Genomic DNA, 26,999 nt, shown 5'->3' with positions numbered 1-26,999 from the left:
TAAGTACACACTGATGGGGTCTTTATAAAGATTCATCAAACACTTGGTATGCATTGTTGCTAGCTAAGGGACTTTTTTGTAATCATGATATTTTGTATTCTACCCAAAGGTATTATTTTTTATTATATTATAAAAGTTTATTATATTGGATATGTATATTATATGTATTATAAAAGTTTAAAAGCTTTTAAACTACTTTTGGCTCAGATTGAATTCTAACATTTTTTTCCAAAGAAGCCTAAAAATTTTCTGAGCATCAATAAAATGAAGTGTTTTGCAATTTAATAGTTAAACAACAAAAAGGCTACCTGGAACTTGTCTTAAAATGTTTTAAAGATACTGGTTTTGAAGGAGTTTTCAAATACAAAATGAAGACCAGCAGTATAATGAAAATGTCACATTTAATACAAGCAACCAAAATCTAAGTATTTCCAGAGCAGCAGCAATACAGTATAGCTGTCAGAATTTCTTCATATTTTTACATACAAAAGGCCTATATTTTAATTTCCAGGTGAAGTTCAGGTTCTTTATAACCTCAAGTTTTTGTTACATAGGAGAGATGTTTTAAATTCATATGTTAAGCACTACTAGTTTACCTGCAGCAGTTTAAAAAGTTCCTCCTGAAGTTGCTTTTCATCTAGATCCTTGATATTTTTAAGAAGTTCCTGAAAGTAAGTGCATAAGGCAATAACAGCCTCTTGGGATTCAAAGAAATTTTGAGCTTTTCCTTCCTTAAATACATCAAAGTTGTCAATAGGTGGGCTAAATGTAGAAGGAGAACAAATATATTAACACATTTACCACATTTTCCATGGCAGCACACCAAATGCACCTCAAAATGCAAGCTCAAAGCTCAACTTTTTTAGGCCATACTATGGGCCCTAGTTAAGGTTTTCAACTTCTAATTTGTCATACTAGACTTTCACACATCTCAGTAACAGCCTGATATCATATCTCACTGAAACAGACAGTATACAATACATCTTTATATTTCTAGCAACATATTCTGAAAGTGAACAAGTGTTCAGTTGCACAATTCTGGGAGCTGCACACACAGTAACAATTTCGAACTCCAGTCTTCAGATACAGAGAATTAAAACTGTAACATATAAGTGAACTAATGTAGTGAATTTGCTTGCCCAATTTTAAGCGCATTTGTGCATGCTGAAGTGTATGTTCCATACCAAAATCTCTTACAGTGATATGAAGTTATTCTTAGGGAAGTTTTTAAGTAGGATTTCAGAAAATTAACGTGACAAAGATGACAAAACTATTCAGTTCTTGTAATATGTCAAAAATAGCCTCATCTATTATGAAACATATTTGAATGTACACCTTTTGACAAATGATTGAACTTTCATCCAAGCATATTAAGAGCTCATTAAGAGCAGATAAACAACAGAGGTCAAGAAACTTAAAGCTTACTAATGAAAAGTATCTGCTGAGTTTTTTAAACACAACCCAGCACATCCATCTCATATTGAAGTTTTTGCTACAAGTGTTCAAATCATGCAACACAGCAGTAGAAACAGAGTCCCATTACTGTGTTTGCACCTCTGTAATACTATGGGCAAATCCAGCACGTATGGAGCTTTCAATTATTTTGGCAGGAGCGGGAACTTAAGCTGATCATTCCTACCCCATTACATTGTACTGGCACCCCTCCACAGTACCAGCACAAGAAGTTTTTCCTGCCAAGTTATTTTTAACCAGGATCAGCTCCCAAAGTTTGATGCAACATATGGTCTGCAAACACTGCTGTAACTAAGAAGATGGTGTAGAATGAACAACAGGGGCTGATTAAGCTGGGTCTACTGCTTTAAGAAACCATTCTCAAATGGTAACTTCAGATTTCAAGCAGGAAAACAAGTCAGAATGCCCAACAGATTACTGGCTCTCGCAGTCTTGTGTTTTAGACTAACATATGTCTTAAGAGATAATTCTAGACTAACAAACCTATTAGAAATGCTAAATAACTTTCATATTACAATGCACATTAGTCTGCAAGAAAGTCAAGCTATACAGTCAAGCTTAAGAGCTTTCATGTAGACCAAGCTGAAACCAAAGAATTAAGAAACCTAATAAGCTTCAAATGCTGCTGCACGGAAGAAGAAAAAGTGTTAATTTTAAATCTCAGGTGAGAGATTTCCCATAAAAATGGGAAAGAATAATGTTTTGCAGAGCAATATACCAAGCAACCGAATACTCACTTTTGTGCTAATGCTGCATGAATTCTTCGATACAGGTAACACTCTACATATAACCAAGGGGACTGAAACCAGCTCGGTTCTCCATTTCCATTTGATAAATTTCGTTGGTAGTCTAAGTAGTGGTTCCACAGCGCAGCATCAGGCAGCTCATCTTCTAAAGGGGTCACTGGTTTGTCTGTTTGCAGTTCATTCCGCAGTTTGGAGAGGAAAGATATAGCTCTCTTCTCTGCCTCAACACCCTTCTGAAATAAGTGGAGAACAAAAGTTCCTACTCTGAATATTTATTCCTGTAGAGACACAGATCAATTTTTCGTGAAAGATGTAAGTGATAAGTTTTAATTGCCAAATACGAGTCTCCAACAAATCAGAGCTTAAATCCAAAACACATTTTGGTAAATGAAGCTCATTTTACACCTGACATCCTAAAACGAATCACGCGTGGGACTTCTTATTATATTGGACTTTTTGCTTATTAGAGGGGAGAAGAGTACCAAAACATTGCCATGTTCAGAAGATGCTACAGTCTATTGAACACTGCACCAACACAAAAACCTTGAGACAGTGAAGCAGTTGCAGAACAGATAGATCAGAAAAAGGTGAGTGAAAAAATTAATGAAAAACAGATACAAGAAAGATATGATAAAGAAAAAAATACAACAGAAAAAAAGATTAAGACAGACAAATAATGTTTGCAGTAAGAAACCAGTAAAAACAAGGCAGAGAAAGGGTCTCAAGGGTCGGGGTGGGGATCTCAGGCAAGAAGAGATGTTACTCTTACCTCACCATGTTCTTCAAAAAATTCATTTTTATGTCGATGCAGAGTATCAATAACTCTTGTAAGGATCTGGGGCAGTCTGTCTTTAATCGTAAAATATGCAAAGGATCTAAAAAGGAGAGGATCAAAATTTTATTATTGAGAGGAAATGATGAAATGCATTTATTTAAAAAAATGGAAGGTAAGGTCTTTGTGCTGGCTTTGGCTTGGATAGAGTTAGTTTTCTTCATATTAGCTAGTATGGGGCTATGTTTTGGATTTGTGCTGAAAACACTGTTGGTAACACAGGGATGTTTTTGTTATTGCTGAGCAGGACTCACACAGAACCAAGGCCTTTTCTGCTTCGCACGGCACCTCGACAGCAAATAGGCTGGGGCTGCACATGAAGCTGGGAGGGGACACAGCCAGGACAGCTGACTCCAACTGACCAAAGGAATATTCCATACTATATGGCATCATACTCAGCACATAAAGCTGGGGCAAAGGTTGGCTGGGGGGACCACTGCCCAGGAACTGGCTGGGCATCAGTCAGTTAGTGGCAAAGCGCTTTCATCACTTGTTTTTCTTGGGTTTTATTTCTCTCTCCTTGTTATTTTCTTTTTCATGACAATTTATTATTAGTAGTATTTTATTTCAATTATTACACTGTTCTTATCTCAACCCATGCATTTTCTTCACTTTGACCCTTTCAATTCTCTCCCCCACCCCCAGTGGGACTGGGGGGGGGGCACTGAGCAAGCAGCTGCCCCATGCTTAGTTGCTGGCTGGGGTTAAACTACCACAGTCTTGAAAGTATGTTTATGTGCTAAAGCAGTGGACACTAATAAAAAAACCAAACAAAATCTCAAATTGGTCGGCAGTCTTTTCAAAGAGGAAAGGGCTAAATGACTAGCCCTGCCAAAAGAGTGAAAATTGCAGTTAATTCTAGGCTAAAACAAATTCGCTGATTGCACAGTTACCCAGGTGTAAAGTCAAGGAAATTTAGAATTAAAAGAGGTTTGTTTAAAGTTGTAGCATGTTTTGTACCGACAAGAAAATCCACGCTACTTGCTCTCTGCTATATACTTGATTTGCGTTTTCCACGAACACCGTTTATAGAAGGACAACGAGCAAAACGCGACCACCCTTACAGCGAGCTCGGACCGGCGTGAGGGATGACTTGACCCGGAAACTACTACCCCGCGAGTCCCCGCCTCGGAACCGGACCGGTACCGCTACTGCGCGGGGAACCCAGAGCAGCTTGACAACAAAAACGCAATCTGGCCCTATCCCTATCCCTGTCCCCGTCCCCCCGCGCGGCCCGCTCCGGCCAGGGACAACGGCAGCGCCCCGCGAGGGCGCGGCGAAGCAGCACCGGCCCCAGGAGGCGCCGGCACCGCCGCGCCCACAGCGCCCCCTACCGGCCGCACAGCCCCGGCCCAGCGGGCCCGCCTACGGCACAGCGCTGCTGCCACCGCCCCCGCCCGCCCGCCCGGGCCGAGCGCCCGCCCCCGGCACCCACCGGTAGGCCAGGGCCCCGACCGAGGGGGCCCAGCGCTCAAAAGCAGCCCTCCGCCGGCCAGCGGGCGCCAGCCAGCCCCGCAGCTCCCGCCTGCCCCCCACCCCGCTGCCAGGGGCGAGCGCGCCAGGCCGTGACGGACCCTTTAAACCTGCCCGAGAGGGAAACCGGTAGCGCCGGCACCGCCGCCATCTTGCTCCGCCCCCGCGAGCCGACGGGCCGCCCCCCGGAAGTGGGGTGCGGCAGCCGGACGTTATTGGCGAGGCGGCCGCGCCCGCCGCGCGGCACGGCGACGGGCCGGCGGGCGGGGCCTGGCGGCCCGCGCGCCCTGGCGGAGCTCGGCGGGCGGTGGGCGGGGCCGCGGCTCGCGCGGCGGAGAGCGGCTCGCCCCCTCCCCCAGGTCAGTGCTGGCGCGCGGCGGGAACCGCCTCACCCCTCCCGCGGCGGCGGCGGGCGGGCGCCGTGGGGAGGGGCGGGACGGCGGCGCGGCTGCCCTTGGCGGGTTCCCGCCGCCGGTGGGAGCTCGTGCTGGGCCAGGGGGTGGCGTGGCCCCTGCCGGCGCCCCGCGGAGCGGCGGAGGGCGACGGCGCGGACGCCTGCGGGCTGGGCCCGCCGCAGCGCCCGCAGGGGGCCGTGGCGACTAGGGGCGGTCTCGGCCGCCCCACCCGCGGACTCCGATCCTGCCGCGGATGGGAGGGCCCCGGGGGCACGGCCGCACGGCGAGCGAGGGGAGGCGGTTTCGGGGCGTAGGAGACCCTACCCGCGGGAGGGCGGCCGGTGGGTTTCTGCCCCGTCCCCTCCCTCGCCCCCGTAATGCCCCTTCCGGGGCCAGGGCCGAGGCCGGCTGCCGGGCCGCTCTCCTGCCTACCTCGCCCCGTACTCGGGTACTGTGGCGCCGCAGCCGGGCGGCCGCTCCGCTGAGGAGGGCTCGGCGGTGGCGCAGCAGCGGCGGAAGCCGAGCGTTACGGAACGGGGGGGCCGGGCCCCCCGCGGGGTGACGCTCGGCCTAGCGGGTGGTGCCTCCCCGCGCCCGCTAGGGGCGCCCGGGAGCCGCACGGCGCGGCGGGGCCTGAGCACCTCGGCCGCCGCCTGGGGCAGGGGCGGGGCCGGCCTCGCTCTTCCTGCGGAGGCGAGACGCCTTCTCCTCCCGATTGGCTGCCCGGCCGCCTCCTTCCCGCCTCCCCGGCTGGCAGCCAATGGGAGCGGGGCCGCTCCCTTTCCCCCGCGCATACCGCCGGGGGCGGTGGGGGGCCCGTCGTCGCCGGGTGGGGGAAGGGACGGAGCCGAGCGTGCCGGCGGCGAGGCGCAGGAGAGCAGCGCCCGGTTGGCTGCGGCCAGACTGCCGCGGCGGCAGATGAGGCCCGGGCGTCGGGCCGCTGCGGGGTCCGCAGCACCTGGTGGGGCGGGGCTAGGCCGGGCCGGTCTGGTCTGGTCTGGTCTGTCCGCCGTGGAGCGGGCCCGGCTTATTTGTCCATCTTGCTGGCTCTGCCGCAGTAAGCTTGGGCTCCCGGCCTTGAAAAGCAACGGGCGTGAATAAAGTGTGTCTTGTATTAAAGGGACGTTGGAAAGTCAAGTGCAGACTTGTGGCTGCTGCTCGGAGATGGCGCCCGCTGCCCTGTGGTAGCGCTTTGTCCTGCTTGTTTCCTGGCTTGCTCGGTTCCGCACTTGCTGGCTGGGTGCCTCTGCTGCTGGAAATGTGGCTTGGGGCTCCTCGATGGAGTTCGTTATGTAACTAGCCTGTGCCGTCGAAAAATCGCCCCTGGGATCGCTGTGATTTGACACAAGGTTTTGTTGGCTAGGAAAGTATGGATCTACCTGGCATTTGTCAGTCTCTTTCTGCTAGTTACCCCGCACCACCAGAGACTTACTGCCTCGTCCTGGATTTCCACCACCTTGGGTTGTATTTGCTGAGTTTGCCAGCTCTCTCTATTATCCAGATGTAACAGGCCCTTTAAAAACAGCACCTTGTCCCAGGCAGAGTCTTTTGGGTTGCTTTTTAAATACAGGACAAGTTTAAAATAAAAGTAACAGCTTATTTTAATAAGTATGCAAATAAGAGGGCTTCCTAAATTGGCAAAAAACTACAAGTGAAGAGTATATAAAATTATGACCGATGTTAATTACTCTGTGATAGCCTAAAGGTGGTTTATATCTTTTCCTTTTTTTTTTTTTTTTTTTTTTTTTTAGAATTGTATATCGTTCACCAGAGTTATGGTACTACCCTTCTGTTAAGTTACGTCAGGGTGAGATTTGGGTTTTTTTCAAGTTATGTGTATATTGTGCTAGCATCTAGGTACCCTTGTCAGGATGGAGGGCTTGTTCCAGTCAGCACACAATGATTTGTTATTAAGGAAATGCTTGTTTGAACTATTACGTTAGGTAGTGTATGGGTAGTATTGAAGATCTTTCTTTACACAGTTTTGAAAAATAATCTGAAACCGGCAGTTTTTTCAAACTACACAACTTAATGACTTTTTTTATTAATAACTTGCTGAAGATAGATTTTATGTCACAAGGGAAATGTTCTTTGCTAATAAAAGCTGGTGGGGGCAGGGATTTGACACTGTGATTTTTCAGCAAGTGAAACAGCCACTGAGGTGTTCAGTCTGCGGCCTGTGGATACTAAGTTTATTTGATCAGCTCATGCAATGTAGTGTAAATATAATAAACCTACTCTTAGTCTGGAATAACAGAGTAAGGACACTGTCGCGTTTCTGTCAGCATGGGTAGATCTGCAAGCCAGGTCCCTGTTGCACCAGTACATACTAGCAGGATCGAGACCGTAACCTGATTGACTCGGCTCTCACTCTAGTCGAGACAGATGAATGGAGCTGGATCCATGCTTGGCCGTTTATGATAAGGCACTATGAGCTGATGTTGATCAGTATGTGTGTTCCATAGGTGACATTCCCATATAACCACACAGTAATCTAATTGTTGGTTTTGTTACGTATAAACTAATGATTCACAGAATGTGATGTCCTCTTTAAGGTGTGTGCTTGCTCATGAGTAATTTTGTCGGCAGAGTTACTGGGAGTGCAGACAGCTACGCAGACTGAGCAACAGAAAGATGCCTGTTTATATATTGATGTAGCAACCAATTCTATTTTTTCACCATATGTTGCAAGCCCGCAGCTCAATACTGTGTATTGATTTTAATTAGACTATTTCCACAGCATTGAAAAAAAGCTCTTTAATCCCACCAATATGTATGTGCTTAGGAGTACTAACACGTGCAGAAGGAGTATGGCTGACCTTTTAGATAAGGGAAAAATAATGCCGTTTTTCATTTTTTCCAAAAGGTTGATGGGTGATTTTGTTTGTTTTAAATACAGGTCTGAGGGAAGCTATGAGACTGAAACTTCTGCACTTTCCAACTAGATCTTTCCACACTTTAACAACGATATGCCAATGCCAAACCTTTAAGAAAACTGGACATCTGCTATTGAAGCAGAATAATGAAGTTGACGGAACAGCTCACAGAACAGCAAAATCTTGGAATGTGTATGCTGTGAGAAGCACTTCCCCTTATTTGACAAGTCGATGTGTGCAAATCAAGAATTGGCAATTGCTCCAAGGAAATGGATCAGCTTTGGGAAAAAATGTTTATTATCAGAGTGGGGAGGGTTTTTTTCCATCCTGGAAACATTTTGGTGTGGCCATAACGGAAAACTACAAGCTCAATGCAGAGCATATTAAAAAGTTTAGCAACATATCATCAAGATTTTACTCGGTTGTATCAGCTGGAAAAATTATTCCAAAACACAGTAACCAGCCAGTTAAGAGGCCACCAAAGGCACCAAGGACCAAGCAGCCATCCAGAGCTAACCAGCCACTACCATCAGACATGGAGGTAAAGTATAAAATTTATAGTCTGTATAACGTTAAGGGAACTTCATCAATTTAATTTAGATTCAAATTTGGGTTTAGAGTAATGTTTTAGTAAAATGAACATGTTTATTTAGTGATGGAGGATTTAATTATTTACCCTAGTGTTGGAATGCTGCAGACAGGAACAAGCTTGGTAGAAACTAGTGTGTCTGGTATTTTCAAGATAAAATAGAGATTTAATGTCAATGTGTAAACAAAACTGGAGGGAAGATAAGTAGTTATTAAAGAGAGAAGATGAAGTCCATGAAAAATAATTTTTAATCAGTGCTGTCACAGTGCTTCTCACTTTTAATATTGAGAAACAAAGTCTAGCTTTCAGAATAATTTAAGTTGCCCTAGGTATCCTTGCTTGTCCAATTTACCCGGGTTTAAGGCTTCACTCAAACAGAAATAATGATGAAAGTAAATAGTTTAAGTTCACATTCAGATTAAGTTTCAGATGGGAAACAGAGGTGCAGATGTAGCCAGTGTTCCTTGAGGAAAATTAGTCCATGTGTAGAAATAGCACCTTGATCTCCAGACTGCTAGGTATACAGAGTATCTGCAGCAACAAACTGTTTTGGGCACAAGTAAGTGGAACAGTGCATTTGTGGCTGTTTTTCCCTGAGATAGTTCTTTGCAAGCCTCAATACCCAAGATCATTTGAATACAAGATCTCAAAGGAAAATCCTGGTGTAAGAAGTGTTGCTGTTGGCCTCAAGCTGCAAAAACAGCTGAGTTCCAGGGTATTGTTAATAAAATAGTATTATAGATGAGACTGAAACAAGTATTGTGCTTTCAGAAATAGTTTCCACATTGCACAATATGTCATATTACATGATGTACTGAATGTGAGCGCAGAAACTGAGGTTTTAATGCTTGCCTTCTCGTTATCTATGCTTCTGTTTAATATTTCGTATGATGACCAGGGATATGCTTTAATGTAACATAAAGACTTCATTATAGACAGTTTAGTTTCCACTTGTATTTTCCCATTGCTTTGAAAAAAGAAAGTGAATAATATTAGTCCTGAAACATGATGTAATGTTTCAAGTTTGTTATTCATACTATGACATTTACATTCAGAAATTTCCTCTTTTTGTTGTTGGGTGAATTGAAGTGACAATTTTCTCAGATTCTGGAGGCTTTTAAGTGGCAGCATAGAATGCAAGTAGTTTCTTTGTTTGACATTTTCATATATATGTATGCAAGTAATATGTACTTCTATTTTTACTTTCTTCCATTGTGAAGAAATGGAGAAAATACTTGCTGATACACTGAAATAATAATATGCTTTCTGGGGAAGCTTCCACAGGGCAAAATGCTGTGCCAGAAATCACATAAATTCAGACATAACAGAAAGATATTTTTGAATAAACCCCTTATGGTTTGGTCAGAGATATAGCCCTATCTGCAGGGGTACAGACAGACTGTCACCTTGACCGCAGGCTGACAGTATTTTGGAATAAACATATTTTTTTACCTGTTTGTGTACTTCATTATAGATATGTATAGAGAAAGAACTTACAAATGTGGCTGATTTCTGCAAGATGACTAATAGAAGTAGCACAAATGGAGGGTTCTTGAGGGTTTTTTTTCACCACACAGTCAGTTTTCTCTAAATCCTGGTGTCACAATAAAGCTGCTCATGTGTGGAGGCAGCCAAGAACCCTGCAGTAACGTAGGGCTTATTGCCAGGGCAGGTACCCAGGGGCAGGCTGCTGCCTCTTCTCCTTACCGCTCTGCCCCTTGGAACGTTAGCTCCTAGACCTGCTCCAAAGGTTCTCGGTTAGATGAACCCCGAGGATCTCTGGTGTTTTCTGTCTGGGAGGGCCTGACAGCTGACACCTTTCTTTTGCAGAACAGTCTGTGAATGAGGTCTTGTCACTCCTGGTCTTCATGTGTTGTTTACAGGCAGAGTGCTGAGCCCCAGCAGTGATAAATGGTGGTAAGACCAGTTTTTCAGGATAGGTGGAGGAGTTACTTGAAAGCAGTTAACTGGTTTAGTCAGTCTGACAGTGAGTACCACTACTCAGCTTACTTAAAATCATAAGGTCTGATGGCCTGAAAAGCCTCAGAGCTAATTTTTAATGCTACAGACATAGTATAGAAAGAGCTTGAAATTCAAGTAAAGATACAGTATTTACTACACTTAAGATAAAGACGAATTCCTATGGTGATATCAGGATTTACGCTCATCCTACAGGTTTTCTTTCTATAAAATTGTGTATGCTTAAAGTGGAAGGGATGAGCTAAGGAGAATGATGGTTCCATGAGCCTGTACAGTTGTTGGGGGTGTGATGGTACAGAAAAGGAGTCCTTAAGGTACTTGGGATAGCTACTCCTAAGGATAGCTGTTGCGGTGCTCTGAATATAATCTCAATGAAGCCCCAGCTGTAGGCAGAGAGGAGGAGGGTGGTGAGTTTCTTTCTAGTACCAGTACAGATTTTGTATTCTGGTTTTTTGAAATGTGCAGGTGAAAGCATGGCATTAAGGTTAATCAGCCAGTAAACAGGTCTATTTTAGGATTAGATGAATCACTCGTTACAGTATAGACTTCCTGGCTCTATCTTCTCCAACTATCATGGAAGCTTAGGTATCTAGCATGCCTGTGGGCACATGTATTTTAGATATCTTAACCTCAAATTACACCCAATTCCAATGTTCCCCATCAGACGAGATTTTATTAAAAGTACAAGTAAAACAGTACAGTGTAAAAAAAAAACAAACAAAAAAAAAAACCCAAAAAAACCCCACCCCAAACCAAACAAACTAGTGCATATCCAAAATGCTATTTCAGGCATGTAGTCTAGCAGAAAACTTCTGGTTCTAACTCAGTGTCATCTTTACATTGAAACTAAAATTGCAGCCGTAAGTCAGAAAGTCTGTCCTTTAGTGTACCTGCTTTGGAGTGAACAATAGCCAATAGCACAAGTAATAAACTATGGGAAGCATAGAGCAAAACAGATATTTTCAGATTATACACTAGCTAGATGATAAGAGTTTGCGCCCTTAATTCTTGACAGAAGGGTTTCATGACAGGACATGTATACTTCTAGTAACCAGAGCTGTCTGGGAGAATCTGAAATATATAGTTTGCATTGCAGTTTAGAGATTGAAAATGGATTTATACAGACAAAATTGTGATATTGCAACTTTTCAAAGGTATTGCAGCGAGGGAACTGAAAACAGTTCTGTTCCACTGTTAACTCGGCCTCACAGTACAGTCATGGAAATAGGCCTATAAAATTACAATGAATATTGTAATTTTAAAACATATTTTCTGTTAGTGATTACTGGATTAAGATGATGTGTAAGCAAAGCTTTGGAAGTGGTAACAGAATATTAACATTAAAAAAGAAGTTTAAATGTGTGGTTGTGAATGTGATGACTGGTAACAGGCCTCCCAAGGAGTACAACACCTTTTTAAGCCTTGCTGTTTGATACTGCAGGAGTGCTGTGAGAATACAATTTGGATTTTAAGTTGAAGTGTATTGTGGGTATAAATGCTTGCAGATGAGTACTGTTCTTTTGTTCATTTGTTGTTAGTTACATCCCCATTTGTATTAGTTACAAAAAGCTGGGAAGTGACTGATGTACAATGAGACACATTGCTTTCTGGATATCTTCCACTACATTGTACTGAAAAACATCATCATGGGACATACACAGTATCAGAACAAAGAAATCCACTTAAAATTAGTGGAATTTGTAAATCAATTTATTGTGATTTGTTTGATTAATCAAGAAAATCTTTGCATGGATGACTTCTGATTTCTTTGCCATGCATGAGTCAGTCTTGTTGCAAGTTAGCATCATTTTTCCAGTTACTTGTTTGAATATGGCATTTTAGTTATTTAAGGTTGTGGAATATTGAGGCAAACTGGCTGTTGTTCGACTGTGGTGTCAGTTGAGACTATGTTGTTAGTGCAAGATTCAGCTCAAGGCGGGGACATTGTAGATCTGCAGCACCTACAACTGGCCCAGGAGATTCGTGACTGTGCTGCAGTGTTGCAGCAGCTCATACCCTGGGAGTTAGCTGGGCAGTGAGCTTTGTGCATGGAAGAACATCATGATTGCAGTTGGAGCTTCTGCTTGATAAACAAGCTAGGATAGTTGAACACCCATTTGTCTGTAAAATTAAAGCTGATTTTGGGGGTATCTTGTTTTTTATTTCAGTGGTCAGCCAAGTATGGCATAAGCTGTAGGATGGGACAGGAGTAGCAAGTGTAGCTGTACTGTTAAAGCATTTGGTTGGCACTCGGGGAAGAAAGGTTCACTTTGTGGCTCTGTAACGAAGTTTTTGGTGTGACTTGTTCATGTCACCTGGTTTGATCTCAGTCTGTGATTTGCTTTGCCACTTAACAGGGAGCAAGTAATCTCATTAGTATTTGTGCACTAGGTGGACAGCATGGCAATGATACTGTGGAAAAGAGTTAATAAATGAAAAATGTCACTCACATGATAAATTTGAGGCAAACAGTTGTTTACAGACATCTTGCTTCAGCCTTGCCCTAACTCAAATCTTTATTCCTTTGGCGCAGAATCTGATGCAGTGCACAGCCTTTGCAACAGCAGATGAATATCATCTTGGTAATCTGTGTCATGACCTGACTTCACATGGATATGTTGAAATAACAAGTTTGCCTAGAGGTAGATTTTTGAAACATATTAAAAGTAATGTTATACCTTGGGAAATTAAATATGGATGAGGATATAATTTTTATAACTTTGTATTCTTATTCTGCTAATACTGAGGAATATATCATACTGCCTATAAAAATATTGCTTTGCTTAAAAATTCCATTTGCCTAAAAAAAAATAACTAAACCTTACAGAATAGCAGTATAACCAGCACTTGCTGTTAATCTTATGATAATTTTTCTCAAAATTAGTATTACACTAGAGTTATTGAAAAACTAGATGCATGCAGGAAAATAAATTTGGAAATTTTTCTGGTACAAAGAATTTCTATGGAAATTTGCTAACTGAAAAGATTTTGAAAGTTTTCTTTATTTTAATTAATCTTCCAGTAATGTGACACTGTAGTGCTTCAGCTGTCAAAAAAATTTTGTAATTTGAAGTTGCATCTTCTTTCCATACCCACAGTTCTATTAATGTAAATCACTGAGGGCTGGAGGGGAAGGCATGCGAGAGAGAATCTTGCTGACTAAGTGAAATGGAAAAGATATACACATAAATGCTTAGTTCCAGTAAAGAGAATGCAGTTGATAGTTTGTTTGGGTTTTGGTTGTTTTGTTGGTTTTTTTACTGAGTCAAATATATCCCAGCAATTGTTGAATGCTTCACTTAGCTAGGCTTCAGCAAAATAATTGGTTCTGATTTCCGCTCAGAGTATCCCTGAAGACTTGGGAAAGTATGGCTTGGAACTAGTTGAAGTATATATACTACAAGAGAAAAACAAATGGAGCTTTTTATAGCTTAAGGAACCTTATGCCCTAGAACAGCTGTGATTTTCATATGTTGGCAGTAGAATCTTTTTTTTTTTTTTTTTTTTAATAAACAGATTATATGAAACCAAGAGAATGACAGGTAGTGTTTATGGGCATTTCAGTAGAGGTTATCAAATATCTGGCTGTCTCTCAAACTCTTAATAATCCAAGTGCAAGAATGCTCTAGTGGGTCTCTTTCAAAGACAAGATTTACCAACGATCATCTTGCTCAGAAAGTTGAACATGGCAAAAAGACAAGGGGCTTTAGCATATAGGCTTCATGTTCCTTTGTATTAAAACCAACAGTGGTTTCACAGCTTTGGGTTAGAAACTTCATACAATCCCTAGTATGACTGTGAATTACTGTAAGGCAAATGTTGCTGTTGCTGGTATTTTACCCTGGGAGTGTGGGTTTTGACAGTTTTTTTCATTTCTTCATGGTGTGGTTTTTGACTTCTCACAATAGGTACTCTATTTATCAAAAGTTTAGAGGAAGTAACGGTGAAAGGATGTTGGATTATGCCAGCAGATCTGATGTGTTCTGGTAGTTGCCTTGTGTGTGTAGGACTGGTTGGTTAGCAGCTCAAACACTGAATCTTGGAAAATAAAAAAATATTAGCACACAGAAATCCAAATTAGCAATTATTGTGTGGATTTGTTGCTTTGTAGTGTTCTTCTTAAGCATTATTCTTGTTTTCAACCTCTTTAAAGACATTTTGGAGGCAGATCCTGTACCTCCGCTTAGAATGGACCAAAATGGACCAAGTTCTCTTCAATTGTGTTTCATCTTGAGTGGATAAATAGATAAGGGTGATATTTGAAAAGGCAAATGAGAAAACGCAGGCAAATCCATGGTGAACTCAAACTCCACACCCAAAACTTGCTCTATTGATTCATCAAATGATGCGTTTCTGAACTGGAACAGCAAGTGGAAGAGAAGTCTTTAAAGAGTTCATGCAGACCAAGTGTGTGGTCTCAGTTCAGGTATTGGCAAAAGAGCATGCAATATTTAGGCATCTTTCGCTGCAGCCTCAGTCTACCTGGCCTGTATGGCTTGAGCAGTAAAGCAGAGGGTGGAATTTGTACGTGGGCTGAATTTGATGCCTTGTCACTTGACCTGTGATCTTTCTGCAAAGAGGTTGAACTTTTCAAGGCTTAGGTGTTAGGCCCTGCAAATTCCTGTTTGCGGAGTCTCACTTTATAATAGAAGATAGGGAGTTTTGCTGGTCTATCTTCCACTAGTTCTGAAACAACATGAGTAATGCTGGAAAGTAATGTTTTTTTGTCAAAGCCACATCAGGACTTATAAAACTTTGTCTATATTAGCAAGTAGAACAGTGGAGCAGACCTATAGGAAAAAAAACCAAAACCCTGTTTTGAGAATCCATCATGCACATTTTGTAAGTTTTGGGACATTGTCCCTACCTTGGCACAAGTCTGGTCCTTTGTAATAAATGCATGTAACAAATGTAACAATTTGAAAAAAAAACCACAAAACCTTGTGGCTGGAGTACCACAGGTGCATTTTTTGAGCTCCTCTTTCATTTTAATTTAGTGGGGAAAAAAAATCCAGTTTAACACATCGGAAGTGTGGTAAATGATGGTGGCTGGAAGATTTGTTTCAAAAGCATGCTTCTGTTCTGGAGGAAAATGCAGGTGTACCCTCTCCTGTCTTGAGGGTGTGCTCTTTCCTGTTTCTGTGAAAGCGAAGTCAGCAGAATTTGAGTGTAGATTAGTCCCTTACTATATAGAAAAGAGAGAGATCTGGGCAAGCAGATTTGAATGGTAATATCACTGCACCTGTGGGCAACTTCCACAGTCCACTCAGGTTGCACATCCACTGCTGTGTTCTGTTCCTGGTTATTTACTATGCCCTGCATCAGTTTTCCCTTAAGTATTTTTTTTCTTCAAAACTCACATTTCATTAATGAAAGATTGCAGTGAAGTTCAGCATTGTAGCTGAGTCTGTCTAGAGCGTGACACTTCAGAGAAGCAGTGTAGTTTCATATTGTAGTTGTTTCCTTGAAAACATTTTCATCAGAAAAATAAAATCTGGGACTGACTGACATGTTAGCATGTAACTGTTAAACTGGAATTATATGCTTAATAGCTATCATGTTTAAAAGTTTGACTAATTCAATTTTTTTCATGTATTTCAAACTAGATGCTGCAAATGTTTTGGTGGTTGGTACTGAGCACTCTGCAAAAGGTGATGATTCTGGCATAATTTTTTTTTTCAGGTAAGCTATAAATCATGCCCAAAGTGTCATTTTGTTAATAGCAATGGTGTGAAAGAAGTAGTGCAGCTTGTTAGATATTTGCATTATATTACCTCATGAAATTCAAGGAGGAATAACTGCCCAATCAGAATGATTGGTGGGGGGGAAATCAGAATTATTTCAACAGTTAAAAAATAACTTACCTTGTGGTTTGTTTTTCTTTTAATTAAGGTATTGTTAAAAAACAACTATTATGTCGGTTTTGCAAAGGTGGTATTAAGTTTCATGATTCAGAATGACAAAAATTGCCCAGTACAATCTGACAATTTAATTGAAATACATTTAAAACAGTATAATTACACATCAGTTTTTTCCTTGAATTCACAGGGAAGGGGCTGTTGTGTTTTGGAATGTGGAAGAGAAGAGTGTAAGTAAAGCAAAACTGTTTGTCAAAAACTTCGTAAGCAGGCATTTTATCAGTCCCACAAAGCTCAGCATGCTTGGGCTTTGTTTGGGAGCTTGGATCATTCTGTGAAAGAAAAGGACCGATTCCTCTCCTAAGAAGTGCAGGTGCTTGCCTGCTGCTGCCCTTGAGTGTGTGGGTTGCTGACGTATCAGCTTTGAAACTTGAATTTCTGCAGAAAATGAGCAAAGATTATGTGTAACACAAAGTGGGTAACATTTTCTACTTAAGGCCAAGAATTTGAAACCTTAATCTAGTGAGATTGACAATAAGAAAATTCTTGCAGCTCTACATCTGGAGGAAGTAGATCAGAAAAATCAACCTGTGAATGGTTGTTTGAAAGGCACTAATATAACAGAAAATGTGTTAGGAAAAAAGTATCATTCTGTTCTAGTCCATTCAAGTCAAAACTATTCAAAACCTATGTTTGCAGAACTTTGCAAGAGGCAAGATTTGTAAGCAACTTTTTAATGCTTTGTGTTTCTAGCAGCTAGCAATTTTCCTGAAGGAAGATGTATATTGATTGATTTAATTGCTAAAATAAGTTGATATTGAAATGACAAACCTGTTATGATAGTTGGGTGCTCTTTGCTGACCAAGAGGGGTATGCCACAGGCATATCTTTTTTTATGAATATATTTATAGTTATTTAACAGTTTTTGTGATATATTTTTAGTACTGTGGTTAAATAAAAATGGAGTCCAGATACAAAGAGGAAAAGTCTTAATCTTATCAGTAGGCAGAATATGTGAAATTAAATGGTGTATTGAATAGATGATACTAAGATTCACAGGAGTTCGCAGGAGGATTTTCATTAAAGTAAATGAAAACACAGAACATTTGTTTCCAGATGTGAACAATTTCTGGATTCAAGTTTGCTTTTTCTGTTTCAGACCTGAAATGTTCCTCATTTCCTGTCTGTTTTGGGGCGGGTCAGTATGACAGCTGGCCTACAAAAAGATACTAGTTCTCCCTTCAAATCTTGCCTGTAGCACACTTGGGATGCTATGGCCATAACTACAGTACTGATCCATAGGTATTACTGAAGACTAGCTGACTAACTCCTGTTGATTTTTGTGAGCTGGGCACCTCTGCCCACTGGAGTACTCTGAAAAAATCTTGGTTTGTTGTACACGCTTAAGTACCTTTGAAAATTTGATACCACGTTTTTCCTGTCAGTGCTAGTACCTTTAGTTGGTCCCTTGCTAGCTTTATCTATAAAAGCGGAGGAAAACTGCCGTTTTCTGCTCGTTGAAATCATAGTCAAAGTTTTAACTTCCAAATGACTTGCTCAAATAGAGGTGTTATGCACATTTTTTAATGAACTGAAGCAAAAAAGAAAATCAAACTGTAGAACAGAAACTGAAAGTAATTCAGTAAAACAAAACTTAGAGAATTGCTGTGAGTGGACAAACTTGCTTTTTAAAAGTACTCCAGAATGACTGTTAGGAGAAGAAAAAACACTTTAAACTAGCAGATACAGACTGATCATTAATAGAAATTTAAAATGTAAAATAGTGCTTTAAAATATCTGAATAGGGAGGTTGTACAGCAACAGCTTCCCCACCAAAAATAACACAGGCAAAAAGCAAAACTAGCTTTGAGGTGGAGTTTCATCTTTTTCTTAAAAGGAAATTGTGTGACGTGATTGCCTGTAATAGCAAGAGTTTGTATTTAGTGAATCCAGAACATCTCTTCTCATTAAGTGTGCCGTGTGACAGGTAGTCAGTCCCTTCTGTAAAATTAGGCTGGGCCTAGAAGAAACTCAAGTTAGTGGAAGCCTTTGTATTACTTTTAACTAGATAAAAGAAAGCTGCCACTGAAATACAATTTCTCGTTATCCAGAGCAATGGGAGAACTTTGGAAGTACGCATATTACAAGACACATGAATTTCACAGAGTTGATTGCGGTCTGTAAAGCTTTGTTAAATCTTGCTCTGTACTGGCCCTGGGAAGCCTGAGCTGGTTGTAGTTCTGGAAGGGAATGTTAGTCTATTAACAGCGTAATTACTACTGTATTAGCAATGATTTCACAAAGCCAGCTAGAGCACCTCAGTTCAATTGAGCACACTCTTGAAGTTTGGCATGCTGCATTATGGATTGGCTATTAACTCTGGCATTATTTTAGCAGGGTTTGCATTGCTGAACTGTCCCTGGACACAGCATAGCTGGTTGGCCAAACTGACTGGTCTAACAGCAGACCCTTCCTTGCTTAAAAAATCAAAACAATTTTTCATACCCTTTTTTATCACAAGACTTGAAATATATGGCAGGTACTAGTCACACTAATATTAAATTCAGGATTATGAAACAAGCAGTTGCAGCTGTAGGGTTGGGGAGGGGGGTTAGTGAAAAATGTTAACGTGTCTTACATAGCCAGTATAGCCAAATTTCTTGAAAGCAAGTAAGAAAGCTAGCACTGCGAAGAAAATCCTTCTTGGAGGTGATCCAACAGATTTTTTTTAGAGTATTTAACTGGAGAATATGCTTCATGAACAATTTACTAGCATACAGTTTTGCACTAAAAGGTAAACTATTATCCATTGTTTTGAAGACAGTGTTTTAGGTATGACTTAGTAGAAGATTTACCTCTTTAAAGAATTTATGTATCAGAAGTGTATTGTGGTAGTGAGGGTTTTTTTGACTGTTATGTAACTAAATGCCTTTACAAACCTGTAGGTGAGTGCTTTTATTTTTTGGTTCAGAATTTGAGCTAATTGCAGAATGATTTTTATGAGAGGAGCCTTGTAGCACATAGAAAAAACCAAGGATGAGGGATCCTAAGACAGATGTCAGAAGAGAAAGTTTTGTGAAGGAGAAGAGTTCTTTCTTCCTGCATCAGGTTTTAGTGTGCTTGAGAATAAAATGACAATGAGATTACTTCTCCAAGTAAAATTGCACATTTAACTGTTTACAGGGTTGATTGTGGGCAGCTGAAAGCATTTTTACAGATTTCTGTAGCAGTAAAGGATTTCTGTAAAACAACCCAACCTCTGGTAGCTGAAACCAAACTGTTGATTTTATCAGCAAACTAGTAATTTTGGCAGAGACAGCCACCTGATGTACTTATCCTAAAGATTCATTCCCACACTCGGGTATCTGCCAAAATCTTGAACAGCTCATTGTTAAATGACATCTTAGTCTTTACAGATTTCGTGTTCATAGCCACAAATTCTTCCATGCAGCTACAGATAGCTTCAGAAGTAAACTGTTAATTATCACTTAATTCCTTAGCAAACCTATTAATTGTTATTTAAATAACTTCAGCATGAAGAGTTATCATCAACCTATTAGACACGAGATCTTTGTAGAGTGATAGTATAGTGCGTGGTAACTGTTCCTGTGCATGCAATGGTCTTTTTTTCATAGATGAAGAATATCATGCAAGTACTAGAACAGCATGAAATCCAGCCGTACGAAGTTGCACTAGTCTATTGGGAGAATGAAGAGATGAACTATAGAATAGGAGAGTAAGTATCTTCAGGCACTCTTTATATAAAAGCTAATAGACACCTAAGACAAATTCAAGTGAAAGCATGAAAGCATCTAGTAAGAATATACGTGTTCTAACTCTTTCCCCTCCCACCCCACCACCACCCCCGCCCCGAATGATTAAAATAAGGAAAGGAGAAAACAATTATGTCCAAATTGACAAATTTTGCTGTACTGCTAAACTTGCATTTATGCAGTGGCCTTTGTGACTTGGTTATATAGTAGATTTTGTAAATTACAAAGCTCCCTACCCATACACCCGAACATTCTACAGCAGTCCCAAACAGAAACTATGTACCTTAAAAAAAAAAAAAAAACAAACCAAAAAAAAAGCATTATTGAGACAAGCCTGATTTTAAAGAGGATTCTCTGTGTAAGCTTTCCTCAGTGGCCTCTAGGTCCATATAAAGGATGTAACTCAGCACATCACTTCACTTCCTAGGAAAACCATAACTTGAATACTGTGGAACAATAAACCTGGCAAGTTGTCTCGCCTTGTAAAATAGTGTTTTTTCATCATGAGGAGCAAATAATCTGTATGGAAATATTTCTCAATGTAAGTGATTACATAAATTATCTGTCACTTTCCAACAGCACCAAGAAACATCTCCTAGACAGGACACTATTAACGCTAGGAGCTGAGCTAATGAGGTTGATCTTATTTAAGGTAACCTGATATGAGGGCAGGTTTTTCTTCCTGGCCATTTGAAAACTGCATGTACTATCCAATTGTGTAATTTGTGATTCCTGATATATTCCATTGTGTTAATCCAAGTTTCATAGTGAGATTGACATGCTAAATAGAACGACTCTCATGCCTCTTTTTCTTTGCTCCTGGCCCACTATGCAAAATAGAGGTTTTGGGGAAAGTAATATCATAGCAGGGACGGAGCGACATTCATAAAAGTGGCAGAAGAAAAGGCAAACAGAAACAGAAAGATAATACAGGAGCTTGAGAGCAAGAGAGAGGCCAGCATCCTGCTTACTCTAAATTAACTGTGTATATAGTCATGCTGTAGTTACCATCATAGCGTGCTGCAGTTTCATTTAAACCTAGAAAACCTGGTCATGATACTAGACTGAGTAACTAATTTTTAGTGATTTATTTTGGTTACTGTCAGGTTGAATGTGAGTAAAACGCAAGGATGGGGATGACATCCATAAAGATATGGCATACTTTATATAAACAAACAACCTTTCTTGCGTTGTTGATTGTTCTTTAAGTGTTCCTTTGGTGGTGGCTTAGTCAATGAAGATGTTTCAATCCTATTTTAACAGAGGTCAGTCAAAGCTTCATAAAGGAGAAATCTTATTAAATTCTGAGCTGGATAGTGATGAAGTTGTTCTGCAGAAATTTGCCTTTTCAAATGCCCTTTGCCTTTCTGGTAAGTTAATATTGTTTGTAATATCAGCCTATGCTACAGATCTTGTGAAATGTCATTGTAAGTGGGACCTGTACAGTAACAGATTGGAGAAGACTCAGTGTCTGGTTTAGGCAAACTGCAAAGATTGATTGTGATTCCGTGGGAGGATTCATTTTCAAAGTTTTTACCTTGTTTTCTATAAATTGGAATTACTAAATGGAAATCACCTTAAAGATGAACAAAGCACATTAAGAAACATACTTTGGAGAAGATACTCATTCTGCTGAACATTCTGTTCCCCACCCTTGAGAACTATTCTAGGACAGCAATGAGCATAAAGTTCAGTACTTGAAACCTGTCAATAATCTTAGGTAATTAATCCTGACATCATCTCCTCTAACAGAAAAAGCAAGATGTCAGCTGAAGAAGTAATGTAGAGCAGTGATTCCCAGCTGGGGAGGTGTACTGGTATCACAGGTGTGGACCAGAGCCACAGATAGTGTTTTCCAGGCTTACTAGCCGTGGCAGGAGATAGCAAGGGGCACTGGGAAGAAGCCAGGCTCAGCAGCAGTGCTGCTGCTTGAGGAAATGCCCTCTCTGCTGCTTCAGACCGCAAATGAGGTAGAAAGTGGCAGTACAATCTAGCAGCAGTAAGGCTGTCTTTGAAAAGACCTTTAAAGGACATTAGTTCTGTCCACCCCTACTGCTTTTAGGGTAAATTACAAGATTCTTGCAGTGTTTGGGAAGTGCACCTTTAAACACAGAATGCATATTTTTGAACTGATACTCCACTTGATCAAGGAGTACAGCATAACTAAATGGTTCTTGACTGTCAAAGGAAGAACTACTGAGAAAATAAACTTATGTTCTCTATAGCTTTCCTATTCATAAAGCAAATGCATGGAAGAGTAGTGCCACATAACTGAGCAAGTGATTTATTTCGGGGATATAATTGGTACCAGTTTATGTTGGTGTGAAACATGCACATGAAGGAAAACAGTTCAATAATGTTCAATAAAAATAAAGGATGCAAGTATAGTTGAAGTCAAATTCATGACACAGCGGAAAACAGCCTCTGTCAAATAATCGGTGATAGTTGAAATGCCTATTGGCTTTTTGTCAGGGGCTAAATTAAATGTCAGTTAAGACACTGGCTTGATTTAGGCCTCTCTGTTCAAAAGATGATTGTGAAAAATGCTTGGCATTGGATTTACTATCAGTGTCCTGACTAGATGATAATATTGATTACTACCACAATGGAGTTCATTTTGATAATTAAATCTTTCCTGATTAATTTTTCTGAGTGAATAGGGTTAACGTTTGATCTGTTGCTACCTTATTCTTGTCTGGGAATCTGTGGACTAAAGAACAAAGACCTGAGATGTATCATCTTCCTGTAGAAACATCTTTCCAGGCTCAAGCTGAGGCATAGTAGAATTTGTGTTGCCATGGCCTGCACTGAACAGCTTCTATAGATGTTAACATCTTCAGTGAACAGTATATTCACCAAAAAACAAAACGGGAGTTTGCTTAAGTTTGAACTGAACTTCAGCAAGTACAGGTGGTGTATCTATGCAAGCCAACTTGGTTTGAGCATGCTGCGTCAAACACTGGACAAATGGAGAGTGAGGGTTCTGGGGGACACTAGAAATGCAGCAGAGTCTCTTTGAGTGGCACCACATGAAGTGAGTGCGATGGCTCATTATCGCCAGCCTCCTTGGAACGTACTTTGCAAAAGCTGTGAACATACAGTAGAGCACTTAACAAACATGTAACTTTTGAGCTGAAGCAAAAACTCTCCAGGATCTGAACTGATCATTTGGAGAAGAGCTGCGCTGTGTGCAGTGCTGTGTCCGTGCCCAGCCTGGATTTGTTTGTACATGTAGAGGCATTGATTGTATAATACTAACGGTAGCTTGCTGCAAATAATGTCCGTATGTATCAACATGTCTTGAAGCAGCATGTCAGCAGATTCAAAGTTACTTGAAAGCATATCTGCATCTCAGTGTTCTGCTTTTGTCACCTCTGTGTTGCAGTAAAGCTGGCTATTTGGGAATCATTGTTGGATAACTTCGTGGAATCTATCCAGTCAATACCTGAGGTGAGGTCTTGTTTGTAGCTCTCCTCTCCTTTTCTAATGTGCTTTGTAAAAGATCAGTCCAGATACAGCTGAGGATATGGGAAAAGCAACTGAATGCTTAATGCATTTGATGAAGCCAATGTTGAGAAGCTCAGAACACTTGCACAGTGGTGGGACAAGAAATCATCAGTCTTTAAAGGGTTGGGAGCGGGGATCTGCTGGAATGTTTCCCGTGTTGTGCCACTGTCACTGCTACTGTTGAATGTGTACACGTAACAGGACAAGCAGCATTTAAAAACCTGGCCAAACACAATGTCTGGCAGCTTGCGCTGAAAGTAATGTGCTTTAACTTGCATAAAATGAAGAGGTTTGAGTGACTTAAAAAGAGTTTTTCCTGAGACTTAATTAAAATACAAAGCCCATGTGATATCAGATATAAAATGAGATTAATAGAGTTCAAAAGAGAAACTATAATTGTTATTTTTTTTATTTGTTGTAAGGAAAGAGGCTGTAAAAAGGCTAAGTAGTGGCAAGGTGAAAGAGCACCATCATGGCTTAAAAATAACAATAGTAGGAAGAAAAACCAAATGATATCTCGTTCAGGAAATGATTCATAGAAAATACCCCAGGATTTTGTATAGGTACTGATGATGTACTCAATGATTTATTGAAAAACCTGTTTGAACAGTTGCATGGTGATATTCTTATAAAGCTAGATAAGTAAGGCACTAAGCAAATAAAACTCCAATGTTACTGTGATAGGCATTAATTTTTTATTACGATATGCATCCAGATTTTAACTCATATACATCAGGCTGTAAAACTCCATACTTCTTAACTACTGGTACATGCTACTTGATCCAACAATAAAAAACTTGTTACTTTGCAGATACTAAAGTCACGAAGGAAGGTAAAACTGTCTCATGCAGATGTAATGCAGAAAATTGGAGAACTCTTCGCATTAAGGTAACTTTCCTGGTTACACCCAAGACACTGTATTACACAGAACTTAAAAATTAAGTTGTGCATGATCCAAAGACCAGAATACACACTAAACACGGTGGGGTGGGTGAGGATTCCTTCAACCTTCTGTTGGCTGGAGACTGTGTGTGCTGTTTACGGTGGTCAGAGGACCCACTGGCTCACCACTCACACTGTGGTGTCTGTTAGAAGGACATTAAGCAGCATATTGTGAATGCCCACATTCTGCACCCTTTTCCCTCCCTAGGTCCAGGAACACATCTCATCGCCAGTAATTACAGTAGATACTGGAGTATGCAAAGGATACCAGGAGGAAGGACAGGGGTAGGCAGAACTGTTAACTACAGACTAGAGTTAGTAAAGCTTTTCTGTGAGTTCTGTTCTTCCCTTAACTTAGTCAGAAACCACTGCTACATTGTAAAAATTTATTGGGGGTTTTTCCCCTCTCAAGTGAAGTTTGGCCATTGAGAACACAGAGCATTATAAACTTTTTTACAAAACTCAAAAATCAGTGAAGAGGTAAATTTAAAAAGTGATTACTGTTTTAAACACTGGATTTTATATCCTTATTTGAAGGACTGTTCTGTAATGAACAGTGATGTTCTAAGTGTCCAAAGATTTATGTGAGCAGTAGGTTGCAAGTGGGAGATTTTAGGTCTTAGCCTTTATAATGTTGAGACTTTAGCCTGGTCCTGGAAGGTGTGCTGTGCTCACATACCCAGCATGCAGTACTAGTCACACTTGGGAGTTCTGAGATACAGTCAAGTTGTTAAGGAGCTCCCCAGCAACTTTCATTCGGGTACCACTTCAGCTTCAGTGAGTTACTAGCGTAGTCAAGGACGAACTGCAGAAGCCAAGGAAGGTGAGGAGTTGAGGAGGCAACACTGCCACAGGTAAAAGTCATTTATGCTCAAAAGTATTACACAGTACAGTATTCTTATAAAAGTTTCAGATGTGACCAATTTTAAACAATGACTACTATTGTATTTTTATGATGAAAGGAGATTCTTTTCATACTTTTTTTTATTTAAAATTACAGGAAACTTTTCCTGTTTTTTTTAACTGCTATGTAAATATTTGCTCCTATATTCACCAAAAGGAAGTTTGAACTACAGTAGTACCCATTCTTTTTAGACACCGTATAAATCTGAGTTCAGATCTGCTAATAACTCCTGATTTCTACTGGGATAGAGAAAAATTGGAAGAGCTCTATGACAAGACTTGTCAGTTCCTCAACATTAATCGCAGAGTTAAGGTAGGTGGCTTACTGTTAGGAGAATTTTCCACTCAGATCAGCTGTCTTTGGCTCAGCACAGTTACAGACTGCTCCAGGAATGAATGTTTGAATTGTAGAAACTGAATAAAGAATAATAGGATCCTATATACTATCCCCTTTTCCACGTTTGTAACCCACTCACATCTTCTATCCAGTTCAGGTTAACAACGCTGCCTCACATTAATGGATTGTGTATTTCCCAAGCCACTAAATTAGGCTTTAAGTAGTTGTAAGAAGAGGAGATTTAATTCTTCTTCTGAAACGCGTGCAAGAAAACAAGTCAAAAAAAACAGATGTGAAGCAGTCTTCTTACTGACATGATCATTCAGGTCAGTTCATTGAAGGACGACATGATGCTTACTGCCGAACCAGAGTAAGAAGCACTAAAACTACCTCTTCCGGTGGTACAGCAACCATAAATATTTAGTTACTTTCAAGGCATTCCAATAAGCTGCATCTTTTGCTTGTGCCCGTTTCCATGAGTAGATATCAGCCAGAAGCAGTTTAATACCTGCAGATGCATATCTAAATTTCTTTTTTTTTTTTTTTGTGAATTTCTTGAAATAACAGGCTCATTTATATTGAAATTTCTGTTGCTTGTGCATGTTGCCTTACAGGACTTTCTGTTCTGTTCTTTCACAGAAAGGTGTCAACACCTTTCTGGTTCTGCTCAGTGAAGCCCTTCTGTGGATTGTGTTCCTTTATGTAGTGGTCTTATTGCCCTTACAGAATCCAGATTTGCCATACATTTGGAATCTCTTGCAGGTAATGAATGAAAAGCTTCAGCACTGCATGGACCTGACAGATCTAATGCGAAATCACCTGAATGAAAAGCACGCTCTGCGCCTCGAGTGGATGATAGTCATACTCATCACCATAGAGGTTGGTAGTGGTGGGGGTTTTCCCCACTGTCACACTGAAAATGTTGGAACAGGTGCAATTTATATGCTTCACAATTTGAGAATTAGGATTATTTTATTAATGTAATGTACTGTATAAGGGGATTAGTCTTCAGTTCTTTGCAAGTAACTTTAGAATTGCAGCTATAATTATTTTTCAGATTACGTTGTTTACAGTATAAGCTGTTCTAAGGATTATTAAATCAAATAAAAATTCGTATCAATGTGTTTGCCATTCCACAGGTTCTGTTTGAACTTGCAAGGGTTGTTTTCTGATGACAGAAGAAACTCAAGACTGACAAAACCGGAAAATTCTTGTCTATCAGATGCTTCTGGAAAATAGTCGAATTGTGTCCCTTGATAAATATGTACATCTTCTTATTCAAATTAAAAAACAATAAATCAGTCTGTGAACATGA

General features: G+C 40.7%; 2 protein-coding genes across 5 annotated transcripts in view; one reads left to right on the top strand and one right to left on the bottom strand.

Annotated features, from left to right (window-relative positions):
* ARMT1 (acidic residue methyltransferase 1) overlaps window positions 1–6,040 on the bottom strand; it is an 11,855-nt gene extending 5,815 nt beyond the window's left edge. The window contains exons 1-4 of one of the 2 annotated variants that reach the window (XM_040598281.1): window positions 5,352–6,040; window positions 2,989–3,094; window positions 2,211–2,452; window positions 597–762 (exon numbers count right to left, since the gene is read on the bottom strand). In XM_040598281.1, coding sequence (XP_040454215.1) covers window positions 597–762; window positions 2,211–2,452; window positions 2,989–3,094; window positions 5,352–5,713 — 876 coding nt within the window. In that variant the 5' untranslated portion in view covers window positions 5,714–6,040. Of the gene's footprint in view, window positions 1–596; window positions 763–2,210; window positions 2,453–2,988; window positions 3,095–4,625; window positions 4,738–5,351 lie in introns of those variants that run through there. The other variant, XM_040598282.1, reaches the window with a different exon arrangement.
* On the top strand, window positions 5,158–26,999 carry RMND1 (required for meiotic nuclear division 1 homolog). Of its 3 annotated transcripts, none has more exons than XM_040598279.1 (12): window positions 5,158–5,260; window positions 7,819–8,336; window positions 12,898–13,006; window positions 15,971–16,046; window positions 16,413–16,452; window positions 19,858–19,958; window positions 21,259–21,365; window positions 23,381–23,445; window positions 24,314–24,390; window positions 25,540–25,660; window positions 26,447–26,563; window positions 26,824–26,999. In XM_040598279.1, the coding sequence occupies exons 1-12, from the start codon at window positions 5,173–5,175 to the stop codon at window positions 26,854–26,856; spliced, it is 1,452 nt and encodes a 483-aa protein (XP_040454213.1). In that variant the 5' UTR covers window positions 5,158–5,172; the 3' UTR covers window positions 26,857–26,999. The 3 variants fall into 3 exon arrangements, 2 of the variants coding, with proteins under 2 accessions (XP_040454213.1, XP_040454214.1); XM_040598280.1 differs by lacking the exon at window positions 5,158–5,260 and adding an exon at window positions 6,163–6,202; XR_005828461.1 differs by lacking the exons at window positions 5,158–5,260; window positions 26,824–26,999 and adding an exon at window positions 25,837–26,010 and having other exon boundaries at window positions 26,447–26,509.

This window comes from Falco naumanni, chromosome 6, assembly GCF_017639655.2.
Source record: "Falco naumanni isolate bFalNau1 chromosome 6, bFalNau1.pat, whole genome shotgun sequence".
NCBI lineage: Eukaryota > Metazoa > Chordata > Aves > Falconiformes > Falconidae > Falco > Falco naumanni.
Note: the sequence above shows the minus strand (reverse complement) of the source record. Positions and strands in the feature narration are given on the sequence as shown.

Bases quoted from the DNA above. Each gene is read 5' to 3' on its own strand.
- RMND1 (XM_040598279.1), top strand. From the start codon at position 5,173: ATGGGAGGGCCCCGGGGGCACGGCCGCACGGCGAGCGAGGGGAGGCGG. The intron at 5,261-7,818 runs GTGGGTTTCTGC...TTTTAAATACAG, and splicing joins TACCCGCGGGAGGGCGGCCG to GTCTGAGGGAAGCTATGAGA. The intron at 13,007-15,970 runs GTAGATTTTTGA...ATTTCAAACTAG, and splicing joins AATAACAAGTTTGCCTAGAG to ATGCTGCAAATGTTTTGGTG.